Here is a 14,301-nt window from a genome sequence, read left to right as displayed (position 1 = left end):
GTGGGATATCATTGCCTGTTATGTCAGTGTTCTGCTCCATTTTAGGTGAATATGTAAAGGTGTATGAAGGGAAATCCCATTAGAACACATGCAGTAACCTGTAGCAACCAATAAATCAGTGCTTCTAATTTGCCTGGTGCACCTCCAGGCACACACATACAAGATTATACTGAGACCGAACAGCAAATCACATTAACTGTTGCATTTGTGTGTGTATGTGTGTGTATGCATAGGTGTGTAACAGTAATGGGAACTGCCACTGTAATCCCGGGTGGGCCCCCCCCTTCTGTGAGAAGCCAGGACTGGGCGGCAGCGTGGACAGTGGACCTGTTCAGTATGACAGTAAGTTCTGACACACACACACACGGGTAATTGTGTATCATAATGCAGGTTTTCCCTCCACGATACTGTTATGAGATTATTTTCTAAAACATGGCCTCCTCCCTGACACAGCAGAACAACAGCATCATGTTTAATCCTCCTCTGTTGGGGGTGTGCGGGGCCCAGAGCTCTGTTCCCAAACTGTTGTTCCCCCAGCAAGTCCAGACTGCTGAATTAATGACAGGACAGGCAGACGATGCAGATTACTATTGCTATCAGAAATTCTGTTCTACACACTGGGGATGTGGAGTTTGAAAGACATCGGGGTTTATCAGGAAAACGAGAAGGAAAATGGCCTTTCAATTGACTTATATGGGACTTTACAGAAATAGGGGTTAGCATTAGCCTGTCTTTATCTTTTAGAAAGTGCAGGATCATTCCTCGCAAAATAAAGATTAAATCCACCCATTTTTTCAAGTTCAGGGACGTTATTTACTATCGGTCAATAAAAGCTTATTCTCATGAGAATACTCAGTGACAATCACTCACTGTCCATTACATTATTCTTTAACTGTCATTTTCAGATTTTCATTATATTTTCTTAAATGTTTATATATACATGTATGAAGAGTAAAAGAGACAAATGTGTTTTTAGATCTTGGTGTGAGCCAATTAACATGATCTGTAGGCCTGTATATGTAGATATGTAGAAACACACCTGCACAGACAGTAATTGGATACCTGCTACATGATTACCATGAACACTTGTGTTAACTAGAAGGTCACTGGGAGAGCACAGCCGAGGGTCCCTGTGCCCCAGGGATTCAGACCCCTCGAAAATCTAATGCCGTCTTCCTTGTCCCATGCTTGACCCTTAAAGCAAGTTTCATGAAAATCAGCCAGTAGTCTTTCCATAATCCTGCAGACAGACGAATAACACAACAAACAAACTGACTGAAAACAGGCCCTCCCTGGTGGAGGTAATAACAACACATGAGCTACGTAAACATCTCATCCAAGATCTAATCAGAAACAGGATATGACTTATTAATATCAGTGATCAGCGTGCATGTCAACATTATGAGTGTGTGTGTGTGTGTGTGTGTGTGTCCACAGGTCAGGTGGGGCTGGTGGTGGGACTGCTGTTTGCCTTCCTGTTGATCCTGCCTGCAGTGCTGCTGCTCTTCTACTGCCACAGGATCAAGACCTCCTATTACCATAAGTGGCTTTCCCAGAGAGAGAAGAACAAGAGCAACAAGTACTGTATACTGTCTGTGTGTCTGTCTGTCTGTCTGTCTGACTGTCTGTGTGTCTGTCTGTCTGTCTGTCTGTCTGACTGTCTGTGTGTCTGTCTGTCTGTCTGACTGTCTGTCTGTCTGTCTGTCTGTCTGTCTGTCTGTCTGTCTGTCTGTCTGTCTGTCTGTCTGACTGTCTGTCTGTCTGTCTGTCTGTCTGTCTGTCTGTCTGTCTGTCTGTCTGTCTGTCTGTCTGTCTGTCTGTCTGTCTGTCTGTCTGTCTGTCTGTCTGTGTGTCTGTCTGTCTGTCTGTCTGTCTGTCTCTCTCATCTGTCGTTAATTCTTTATTAGTATTACTATGCAATGGATCCTTCACATATCACACGGTGTGCATAAGAGCGGAGGGAGACAAAAAGTGAAAGGAGGAAGAAATGAAAATATTGCAGGAAACAGAAGAAGAAAGAAAGGCAAGGGGTGGAAAAGAAGTGGGAAAAATTAGGCAGCAGAATGAATTTTAAAAAATGAGGTTAATGGAGGGAGAAATAGTAATGGAAAGAAGGAAGGCAAATGTTGAATTACAGAACAGAAATAAGGAAGGAAGGAAGTGCTCATTGCCACGTCTGATAGTACTCAAAGCAGATTCATTCATATGCCGGAAGTTCTCAGTATAAATGTCATATTTTGTGCTGCAGCTCTCCTCTGTCAGAACCAAACAACATCCTCATAAACCCCAGAGCTTCCTTTTTAAGCACCGCCATATTCCTCACCCAGAGGAACAGCCTCTCATAACACTGGCTGAGTTAGTGCCTCTGAAAATACTCACAGTGATTTAAAGAACAGAAATGTATCTGGAGAGGATCCAGCACTACAGCAGCCTTCCTGAAGACTCTGACCTTCCAGTTGGAGGCCGGGGGGGCTAAATATTGGTGATGTTGGGCCTCTGGAGGATTTGACATTAAATGCAGCTAAAGGGAGACAACTAAATGAATGGCTCATGATAGGGAAAATTGAGCTGCTACGATGATTAAAAAATCTCTTAAGGGCACTAACTGCTCTGGAAACCCTCTCCTTTTTTTGGTTTTGTTCCATGGCCAATCCTTTGGGTTCATTTACAGTTCAACAGTGGAACAGTGGGTGTCTAAGCACACATACAGTATATCCAGTATGGCTGGAAAGCTGTCCAATCAGCTAAGAGCCAGTTCAATCACATGAAACCCTGCAATAAATCCTTCCTTTGTGAAGCTTCTTATATTTAGGTTGTCTGTAGTTTACTGTGTTGTTCCACTAGATTACATGTCCACACATGTACTGTATGGTGGAAGGAACATATACATAGCAAGTAAGCTTGTGACATCTTGAATTGTAGAGCTGCACTAATCCACTCTATTGTATGAAATTTGAGCAATCCAGTGCACATTAATGCCGCAGTTCCCCTTTAACCTCTTGTTCATTGCTTTGGTTTTATGGCTTTACGGTTCAGTCTCACAGCTCTCCACCACTAGCAGGCATCTGTTTGTCAGTAAACATCTCTAATAAACCCACTGTACACTACCTGTAACAGCAGTGAACACAGTTAGATAGTAGCTGGTTAACATAGTGGAGAATTTAGCAGATAAAGAGACACATATGTTCCTTAGGAGTCGGTGGAGGCCAAAACAGAGATAAAAGGGAAACAAGTGGACATTCAATGGACACAAACATGTCTGTTTGCTAATAGCTATCAAGTTGATGAGGTGAAACTATGTCAGCTTCATCTTTGACCTCCTTATTTTCTCTCACATCTTCCTGGATGATAAACTTCCTATAGACTTCTCTGCTTTCTATTTTCCCACTCGGGGCCCTGAAATCAATGCCACATTAAGAAGAGCGATGGTTTCTTGTGTTTTATTTTCCTCCTGTCCTCACTTCTCTGCTCAGGATGGAGGCATCGGTGGAGAAAGGGAAAAACGGCCATCTGAATCCTGCCTTTCACCTGAAGGTGGTCGGACCAATCAACAAAGCTAGCAGCCACAAGGGGGTAAGTACTGTGTGCGTGCGTGCGTGCATGTATGCGTGCGTGCGTGCGTGCGTGCGTGCGTGGTAAAGAAAGAAAAAAAGATAAGAAGGGGAGGAAATAGGAGGGTAGTAACTGTTTCTCTTGCGGCCTTTTAGTGAATAATAGACCTTGACCTTCATATTAAATTGCCTCATTGTTATATTGTGTTACCACTTAGAGGCTGCCCCCTCCAGTGTTCACACCAATACTCTCGTTCAATGTGCCTTTAGCATCATTTCCTCATGTCCCTTTTTCCTTCTTGCTATAATATGTATTTCAAATTGATTGGTTAGTAGGTCAAGGTTAGAGTACAAATACAAGAAGTACAAAGAGGTACAAAGAATATGAGGGAGAAGGTAATAAAATGAATACGCCTTCATAAGAATAACAAGAGTACAAATTCATCCGACATATTAATAAACAAAATGCAGCTCAGATGTATTTACTATAAAGTAAGCGTAACAGCTAGTAATGATAACTAATGACAGAAACACTTAACGAGGTAATAAAGTGAGATACACAAAAATCTACATTTTAACCCATCTGGTTACTGGATAGAAAAGAGAGAGAAAGTAAAAACATTAAATATAGAATAAGAAGTAAGTAAAATCCTTAACATAAATGTAACAATTTACTTAGGTAAACAAATAAGGTAGTAGTAGTAAAAATCAGCTAAACTAAATTCTAGGTGAGACAGAGTTGATGGTAAGAATTTTACATTTCTTGTCTGACGTGTAATTTTCATATAACGCGTTGTAAATAGTAGGCACACTTTCTCTCTTTGCTCATTCAGACCAGTTACTATGGTCTTTTCTTTTTTCTAAATGTAGTTTAAGGAAAATGTCCAGTCCATAAATTGATGTCAAAGATTCATTAAAGTGCACAGAGGTCATCAGGAACAACAGCTCCATTATATGGAATTGCATTTCATCTGCATATCTAAGAAAATCAATATTGTGCTCATCCACAATGACTCCTAGTTCTAATATATGTGGAGAAAGTAGTGGACCCAGGAAAGAGCCTTGAGGCACTCCGTATGGAATGTTCTTTGTGGGGAGAAGCTTTGAATCAGACAAATGGTGAGAGATCTCATTGGCTCATAGAATAAAACCATCTTAGGGAGCCTATAATAATGTTGTGATCAAACAATATCAAAGGCTTAATTAAAGTCCAAAAGTAAGAATTACTTTTACAATTCACAAATCTCAACTGCCTACTGTAGGGACAAGAACCAGGTTACCCACATACTACTATTGTTTAACTGTTTACCTGATCCTTGTCCAGCTGTCTGGTCTCCGGCTGAGCCACTCCAGCACTCCAGCAGCCGGGGCACTAACCACACTCCAATGCCACATGGGGTTATTTCATATCTAACCAGAGCCGTTTCAGAACCATACCTCACTCTGGAACCAGACTAGAGCTTATAAATTAAATGTTGTTTATGTTTTCTGTCCATTGGATGTAGACAAGCTTTCCCAAGATTTTGCAAGTTGATGTTGTTGTCTCTGTTCTGGTCCTAGCTTCCTCACACCAGCAAAGAGGTCCTGCCTCTCAGACCGGGCCCTGTGTCTAATGGCACCCAGCCAGTGAACATAGTGCGACCTCTGAGACCCAGCCAGTCCCCCATGGGCGGTTCCCGGGATGTTAAGGTGGTTCGCCCGCCTCTGCCAGTCAGCAAGCCCCCAACGGCCCCACCTAAATCCCCTGGAACCCCACAGAGACTCAGCCCACCCAAGAAACCCCTGCCCCTGAACCCAACACGATCTCCACTGGTGAGGAACATGTCACAAATACAATTGAATTATAAAACTATAATCTAAAATGCATACTACCTAATGTAAAGGCCAGAATAGAATTGAGAAATGGAACAATTTATAGACAGGAAGCCACTAAGAATATATATTTTAGGAAACCGATTCTTACCTCTTTTCTCATTAAGCGAGAGGCTGACTTTTGATATTAAGTTTAGGGAGAACTACTATATAGGCATTCCCATTTATTGTGGTTTAATGTAAAAAAATAAAAATAAAATACCAACAGCAACAGGACATCACCGGGAGCTGTCAGGCAGCCAGACAGTTGTTAAATAAATCTCCATTTTAGTGAGAGTACTTACAGTACAGAAAGAGCCTCATAAAAGCAGACTATGTTTTGTGAGCTCAGGTATTTCTACAAGGCAGTGGATTATAAATTGCCTTCTGTGCAATGGATTCAGCTAGGTCAGATTGACACTGGAGCAATTAGAGAATATTTATAGGATAATATGATTTAAGCTCCATTTGGGCTTCAGTGTCTTCCTCTATAAAGTCAGTGGTCCGGAAGGCATTTAACCATCGCAAAATGACAGGATGTGGTCTGTAATAGAAATGGACATTCAGCAGCACCAGCCAAGAGAGAAAAGCATTACTTACCTGTAGCTGACAGTACAACAACCACATTCTTACATATCTAGAGAATGATGTGGTGTTCCTCTCCTGATGGCTTTTATTTCTAGGGAAAAATGTTAAAATCACTTCACCTCTGCTAGACAAATATATCTAGTCTGAAAAGGGCTTAAATGCCACATTTCTGATCAACATATAAATAGAGCTCCAACTGCATAGTCGTTGGCTCACTCCAAATTCACTTGTGTTAAATAGTTTTGTCTCCAAAGATGCCATGTTTTTCCATTTAGAGAGTATTCAACAGCTGTAGTGAATCCCTGTTGAGACTGATACAAATACTCAAGAAATTGTCTGAAATCATCAGTTATTACACTTATTTTAGTATCAAAATGATCCAGGGATAGTTCAACACACAAACACTGCACAAAAAAACAGCTAATAGCGAATTCAGCATACACATTTGTAAAAAAGCTTAAAAATAACAGGGTTTAAGTTGTAGCCCAGGGAATTACTCACTGAATCCATGGTAATATATACTTCCTGTTTACAAAGTGTGGGGTGGGGGGCTGCAGATGTGCCACCTTTATATGAAAAGCCATGCCGTAAAAAACATATTATTGCTCCTGACTGCAGCTAAATGTATCATTTGTAAAAGTAATTCAGAACTATTAGCAGGTTCACAGAGCTGATGAGAAACCGCCGGACTTTCTGTGCCAGAGAATTCCTTACATGATTTCATCTGAAGAAACAATTAATACAATTGCACTGTTTTGTGTTTTCTTTTATCTGATTGCTTTCTCATTGATTTATCCTCTCATCAGTGCTTCTCTTTGAAGCGCAAAACACCTTTAAAGCCGAGTTTGAATGTCATATCACTTTGTTTTGTTTTTGTCAAATATCCAATATTTCATGCAAGTTCACTTTGTGATGTGATCTCTTCTGTAGTGGTAGTTTGAATCCACTGTACCTGTGTGGAGTGGGACTGAAGCTCCTCTGATCAGCTAGCTGAACAGATTCCCAAGCAGCCTGGATGTGGTCCAGGACAGATTAGCATTGGAGTTCTCTCCCTGCTGTGTGCATGTGCCAGGGATTTAGTGTTCTGTAGCGTATTGGCGCTGTACCCACTTATTGATAACCCTGTCTGTTTTGATTTTTTTTACTTTTGTGTTTTCTCTTTTCTTTTTACTTCTGTTCTTGTATTTTTTGCTTAATTTGGTCACATAATATATAATATCATGACACGTAATCCCGTTGGTACATCTAAATGTCAATAATCGATATTTCTCCTACTGTCTTCTAGTTAGTGTCTGAGCTGCAGCCCAGACGGTCCCCCTTCCCCCCTCAGAGGCCCCTCCCCCTCAGCCCGGCCAGAGGAGCATCCCCCACAGTGAGTCCAGCCCGGACCCCGCTCTCCAAACCCTCCACGGGCCTGCTGGTCATGATGCCCCCGGCAGTGGGACCCAAACCTGTGGGCAAAGTCACAGCCATCCCCCCTCTCAGAGCTCTCAGGTGGGACAACACACTCTCACACTCACACACACACACACACACACACACACACACACACACACACACACACACACACACACACACACCACACACACACCACACACACACACACACACACACACACACACACACACACACACACACACACACACACACACACACACACACACACACACACACACACGCACACACACACACACACACGCACACACACACACACACTCACACACACACACTCACACACACACACACACACACACACACACACACACACACACACACACACGCACGCACACACACACACACACACACACACACACACACACACACACACACACACACACACACACACACTCACTGTGGTGTACTGTATCCATGAAAGGGTCTTCTCTATGTACTACAGTTTAAGAACAATTTAAACGCTAATTATACTGAGCAATAACAGCCTCTTACAAACACGCTCTCCTTTACATTGATCTGATGTTAGTTGAACTTGTTGGTGTCATGTCTAAATAAGCACCCGGGTTACTTCTACGTAAAGGTCAAACCTCATGAAATTCAATGAGATCAATGTTGGAACTGCAGCTGCATAATGTACAACATGTAGAGAGAGCAGGAGAGAAATGTTTATTTACTTATAAAGGGTTATTGAGCTCCAGGAAAAGCGGTATATACTGTAAATACCATGTATTATTATTATTATAAATGTGCATGTTTTACCACTGTGATCAATTGTTATATCATTTGTAATGTCTTGTACACAAAGTCAATATTAAGAAAGTCAATTTGAAGCTGTTGAGTAGATCGTTGTTACATCGGTCTCCATCTGTAAAAACTTGAACCATATTTTCCAATTGCCAACTGTGTAGTAAATACATATGTGGCAAACACTTACATACATGAGAGATAATACCCATACAGTAGAGCTAGATAAATAGTGTGTAGTCCCTGGTTCAATTTCAGGCTGGCCGGACATTTGGCTGCACATCATTCCTCTTTACTTTCTCTAACATCACTATCAAATAATAGCCTAAAAGTCTTAATAATAATTACAACAAAATGAAGGAATTGATCTCATTCAATGCGTGTGCACTTGTCTGATGTTATGAAATGATGAAACTTAATTTAGGAATCCTTCAGTGGACACTGAGAAGCTGCAGTGACCCTTGCACTGAAATCCATAATGAATGAAGGCCATTAATAAAGTCTTTCTCTGCTGGATTCTGCACACAGTTCTTTCCCCCAATGCCATGTCACTAGAACCATTCATCTAGAGGTTTTTGGGACCTTTTGGTTTAATGGAACATGCAAAACATGTTGAAGGTATTTAGGATCTACATTTCATTTAAGAGGTGACACTACTTCATCAGGAAATGTTTATCAAGAATCCCAAAAGATACAGGCACATTCAATGTGACTAGGAAGTGCTGTCAGTCAGTTATACCGTGTTGAGTCCTGGGCCGGGTTGGGAGGGTCACTTTACAAATGTATTCAGTTACATTTATTATTTATTTAAACCTAATCTGAGTATCACAATATGGAAGTGATGTAACCTGATTACTTTCCTTTACTTTTGGACTACCTCAAAATCAAATGCAATGCAATACAAGAGGAAGAAATAACAGTAAGATCTTTTTGACAAAAGAACAATGTGACCTTAGAAAAGAAGAAACCAAGATATTTAGTATCAAACTGATTTCATTCATATGAAAACCTGCCTTTCATGAAGCATATTCAGGCAGTAGCCTATACCCCAACACTGAAACACGTGAGCACAAACTACAGTTTAAAAAAGCAGAAATAAAATCTGAGCTGACAGAAAATGCTCCGTTTTAGTTTAATACACACACACTATTTTATGAACATATTACATTACATTACATGTCACTTGTTAGACGCTTTTATCCAAAGCGACTTACATACTCAATACCGTGGGCAATCCCCACAGGAGCAATTTGGGGTGAAGTGTCTCAGGGACACAACGACATGCTGACTGCAGAGGGGTTTGAACCTGTGACCCCCTGATCCGAACACCAACGCAGAATCCACTGCACCACACGCCTCCCGTATATATATAGGTTCACCTACTGAATAAAAAAAGAACAAATGAACTAAAGAAAGTGAAAACCATACATCAGCTTCAAGCAGTAGGTGTATAGATGTGCTCTTTATTAGTGTGTCACCAAGTTTAAAATTAAGTCAACAATGGATCTTGCTGATTGTGCCTCAGGCTAAACTCTAGTAATCAGTCAGGATTTAATGAAGTCCTTTGTCTCTTTCTCCCCCCCTCTTCTGTACTGTAATCCCTCTCCTGTCAGCTAATCAGAAAACCCTCAAATGAATGATGATGAGACATAAAAGGTTTTTTTAGTCCTAAGTGGGGTCTCAGAATTTGTTTTAATTGTTCCCAGTCAGCAGATTCACATGGAAAAGATTGTGCTGTACAGAGGTAATCTGTGTTGTCTCAGCCTCGTCACTGCCTGAAAGCAAACACCCAGCTCAGCACAGTGGAGATTAGGGAGGGACCATAATAACTCTCTCCTGAGGGGAGCCTAAAGGTGGTGTAGGGCTTAGGAGGAAGTGGGGGTTTATTCAAAATGGCATGAAGAGCAGAAAACCTGAGAGCTGAACACACCCAGCATCACAGCAGGTGGAGATGAGGTGTGGTCTATAAGTGGTACCACGCTACATCACTGCTGCATACAAAGCATGCTGACGCCACTCGTTTGGATCTGGAATTCTACTACTGCTTTAATCTAGATGAAGTATCTCACAGGCTTCCCTCCATGGGATTAGTTATAGTGTGTCTTTAGTCCACAATAATAATGTGGCCCAGTCATAAAAGAGTCCTCTCCTGCTGATGTTCAGGTGTATATCAGTATGTAGTGTCTCTACTTTAAAGAGTCCTCTCCTGCTGATGTTCAGGTGTATATCAGTATGTAGTGTCTCTACTTTAAAGAGTCCTCTCCTGCTGATGTTCAGGTGTATATCAGTATGTAGTGTCTCTACTTTAAAGAGTCCTCTCCTGCTGATGTTCAGGTGTATATCAGTATGTAGTGTCCCTACTTTAAAGAGTCCTCTCCTGCTGATGTTCAGGTGTATATCAGTGTGTAGTGTCTCTACTTTAAAGAGTCCTCTCCTGCTGATGTTCAGGTGTATATCAGTATGTAGTGTCTCTACTTTAAAGAGTCCTCTCCTGCTGATGTTCAGGTGTATATCAGTATGTAGTGTCTCTACTTTAAAGAGTCCTCTCCTGCTGATGTCCAGGTGTATATCAGTATGTAGTGTCTCTACTTTAAAGAGTCCTCTCCTGCTGATGTTCAGGTGTATATCAGTATGTAGTGTCTCTACTTTAAAGAGTCCTCTCCTGCTGATGTTCAGGTGTATATCAGTATGTAGTGTCTCTACTTTAAAGAGTCCTCTCCTGCTGATGTTCAGGTGTATATCAGTATGTAGTGTCTCTACTTTAAAGAGTCCTCTCCTACTGATGTTCAGGTGTATATCAGTATGTAGTGTCTCTACTTTAAAGAGTCCTCTCCTGCTGATGTTCAGGTGTATATCAGTATGTAGTGTCTCTACTTTAAAGAGTCCTCTCCTGCTGATGTTCAGGTGTATATCAGTATGTAGTGTCTCTACTTTAAAGAGTCCTCTCCTGCTGATGTCCAGGTGTATATCAGTATGTAGTGTCTCTACTTTAAAGAGTCCTCTCCTGCTGATGTTCAGGTGTATATCAGTATGTAGTGTCTCTACTTTAAAGAGTCCTCTCCTGCTGATGTTCAGGTGTATATCAGTATGTAGTGTCTCTACTTTAAAGAGTCCTCTCCTGCTGATGTTCAGGTGTATATCAGTATGTAGTGTCTCTACTTTAAAGAGTCCTCTCCTGCTGATGTATATTTAGCCTCTGCAGACCATTTACATGCACACAAACCTATACAACACACTATAGGAGAGGGAAACCCCCAAAAAGCAGAATAGGGCCTCTTTAATTGGATGATTAGGATTGTAAGGAGAAGTGTATGAGGTATTTAACACTAAAGTCAGTGTTTACAGAGTTTGCGGTAAAAAGCCCTCAGTAGTCAGTTTAGAGAAACAGAGGAGATACCAGCACAGAAGCTGAGGACTGGGGAAGCAGCTAAACTGATTTATCCAAGGCATAGATGTAAAAAATCTATATCAGTTTTATTTGTGCGCTATATTTATAATATTTTCACTGGCTTACCTTGCAGTCAGTCATTTCAAACATGTTGAAGTGAAGCTGTGATCTATTCTAGTGTTCTGTAAGGTTACATTACTGCTTTTGTCCATGGAGTCTGGTGACTTTGAAGCGAGCATAGATTTATATAAAAGCTTCCATTCCTCGTCGGAAAGTTAGCAAGGTGTATTGGTAAAAATATTCTAAATGTAGCATTCAAAGTGATAAAATAAGGATGTTTGTTAGTAATGTAAGTAATGCCGTGTTCCTGTTTGTGTCTCCAAACTGAGTTAGTGTTGATCCCAGGATGAATAACTCATATATCCTCACTTCAAACAATCAAAACTTGAAATCAAAACTGAATGTGAGTGATGCCAATCCAATCAAAGAAACAATGTACTGTTGTGATTGGAGCATTTATACCAATTGTTTTTTTGAGCTATTATTTTATCCTTAACTAACTCTTCTGGATTTTAAGCACCAACCCACTTTGTGCAGTCAATTCCTACCAAAGGCATTATCTGCACCGACTCAGACAGCTGTTCTGAGTTCTGTATCCAACAGCATGTTCTATAGTTCCACTCACTGTATGTGTGAAATACATCAAAGCATTTCCCACTGTACAATCCTCCCCCTGCTCCTCTGACTGAGACTCGTCCTCAGGACACTTCCCTCCTGTTGACACTAGCTGAAATAAATGTGATATTCATTCAGCAGCTATTGCTTTTTTTTGTTTCGTTTTTTATATATCCTGGAATTCTATCCCTGTTTGAAAAGCGTTTTATGACCCACCCATAAAAGCACCAGGAGGGGTTTTATCTGTGGGAAATACTGCCTCACTATATTCCTATCTTTTCATTTCAGTGTGTTCTCTGTTCAGGGTGGGCGCTCATAAAAACGCTCCAAGTTAACAAACCATGTAATGCATTGACTCAGTGCTTCATCAGCAATCCATTTTCACTTTCTAGAAGTCACCGGCCCTTAGTCTTAGAGACTTGTACTTACTTTCTTCACATTTAGAGGCATGTTTTCTGTTCCTATCTGTAATTGTAGTCAAAGTCAGGCAGGGAAGGCTCTAGAGAGGATTGTTCTTCAGGTTGTGATGGTTCCTCTGCTCCTGTTTTCTAACCTGAAATGTCTCTCCATCTGGTTCTGATTTCAGACCTGCTGCTGGTTGAACTCTGTTTGTTCAGAGATCTACTGAGGGAGAAGCCTCCCGGTATCACACCGTACAAATCCACAGCAAATGATGTATTTTATTAAAGTAGGCCTCCATTCAACTTTAATGTCAAAAAGGGCCTCATGGTTAAGGCTCACATCCCATAACCACAGAGCCCTTTCCAGCAGAGAACCATGTTCCAGGATTGAAAGGCTTTATTGGCATAAGCATTATATATATATTTTTGAAGGTGTGTGTTGGAATGAGTCAATATCATCTATTGTCTGTTAATGGTAATGAAGGAACCCAGAGTGGCTGATTGATGTGTTTGTTATATATTTGTTGACAACAATGCAGCTTTAATAAGATCATCAGGCTTTTGTTGAACACACAATACTCCTTTTGACCTTATTGTAAGATGTGAGTACGCTCCATGAGTTCAACAGTAAGCTAGAATGTGTTTCTTTGTCCTTCTCCTTCCAGACCGGTCCCAGGTGCCAAACCAAACACAGCCTCGCCTCCACCAAGGAAATGACCTTCTGCTCCCCCCCGACAGCCTATTTGCACTAAAGAGACTTTGGCTGGTACACCACAGCGCTGTCACACAGAGGAGGACGAAGACAAAGTCAAAACCGGGAGAAAAGCAGGACTCTTCTAAGTTCAGACTTCAAAATGAAACCCTACCCCCGCCCCCATTCTCAACTCTGCCCACTCCTCCCAGCGAGCTAACATTATCCACGATGACGCGGTTTTGCACGAGGCCTTGCAGACTGAGACAAGTGTTATCGCTGGGGGGGGGGGGGGAGGCGCTCACATTTGCCAAATCAATTTTTTTAGGATTATCGTTTGTTTTTTAATATGTTAATGCTGTCTGTGTATACAAAAAAATGCATTTTGTAATGTTTTGTTTACAGTTTGTTTATTGTCCTGTTTTATGATTTATGTTATGTGCCAAAGAGGTCTCTTCATACCTGGGGTGTGTCAGCGAAAACGCTTGAAAATCTTCTCATAAAGTTTACCGCAAGTCACCTCCTCCATTTTCCTTAGGTTTGATAATTTATTGTATTGTATGAGGAATGTTTAAAATTACAAATCCGGAGACACAGTGGCCTATGGGGAGCCAATCACACAGCAGCTTCTTTGAACAGTGTTTACATGGGGGAGGGTCTGATGGTGGGACTTGCAGGACACACCCTGATCGCTCATGTTGATTTGAATGTCTTTTGCTGTGTGTTATGACTTTTGAATTGTTACATAAAATATTTTTACAAAACTATCATTGAGTTTCCTTCATTCTGTTTTTTCTTCCATCTAAACCTCAACACTATTGAATGGAAATGTACGTGCAATGATGTGGAGACAGCCTGTGGTCTAAAGGGACCAACAGGATGCATATGATGCTGCACGTCAGATACTATCTTGTCTTGTTTACTTGTCATGCAATCCTTTGGCTACAGTCTTTTCAG

General features: G+C 41.2%; 1 protein-coding gene across 2 annotated transcripts in view; it reads left to right on the top strand.

Moving 5' to 3' along the window:
* adam19a (ADAM metallopeptidase domain 19a) overlaps nucleotides 1-14,114 on the top strand; it is a 216,697-nt gene extending 202,583 nt beyond the window's left edge. For both annotated transcript variants that reach the window (XM_034130902.1, XM_034130901.1), the window contains exons 18-23: nucleotides 234-342; nucleotides 1,438-1,579; nucleotides 3,474-3,573; nucleotides 5,112-5,363; nucleotides 7,276-7,484; nucleotides 13,319-14,114. In XM_034130902.1, the coding sequence (XP_033986793.1) occupies nucleotides 234-342; nucleotides 1,438-1,579; nucleotides 3,474-3,573; nucleotides 5,112-5,363; nucleotides 7,276-7,484; nucleotides 13,319-13,370 (864 nt within the window). In that variant the 3' untranslated portion in view covers nucleotides 13,371-14,114. The remainder of the gene's footprint in view (nucleotides 1-233; nucleotides 343-1,437; nucleotides 1,580-3,473; nucleotides 3,574-5,111; nucleotides 5,364-7,275; nucleotides 7,485-13,318) is intronic.
* The last annotated feature ends 187 nt before the right edge of the window (nucleotides 14,115-14,301 follow it).

The sequence above is a fragment of the Trematomus bernacchii genome, unplaced genomic scaffold (assembly GCF_902827165.1).
Source record: "Trematomus bernacchii unplaced genomic scaffold, fTreBer1.1, whole genome shotgun sequence".
Classification (NCBI taxonomy): domain Eukaryota; kingdom Metazoa; phylum Chordata; class Actinopteri; order Perciformes; family Nototheniidae; genus Trematomus; species Trematomus bernacchii.
The sequence above is the reverse complement of the archived record's forward strand: the minus strand, read 5'-3'. Positions and strand labels throughout refer to the sequence as shown.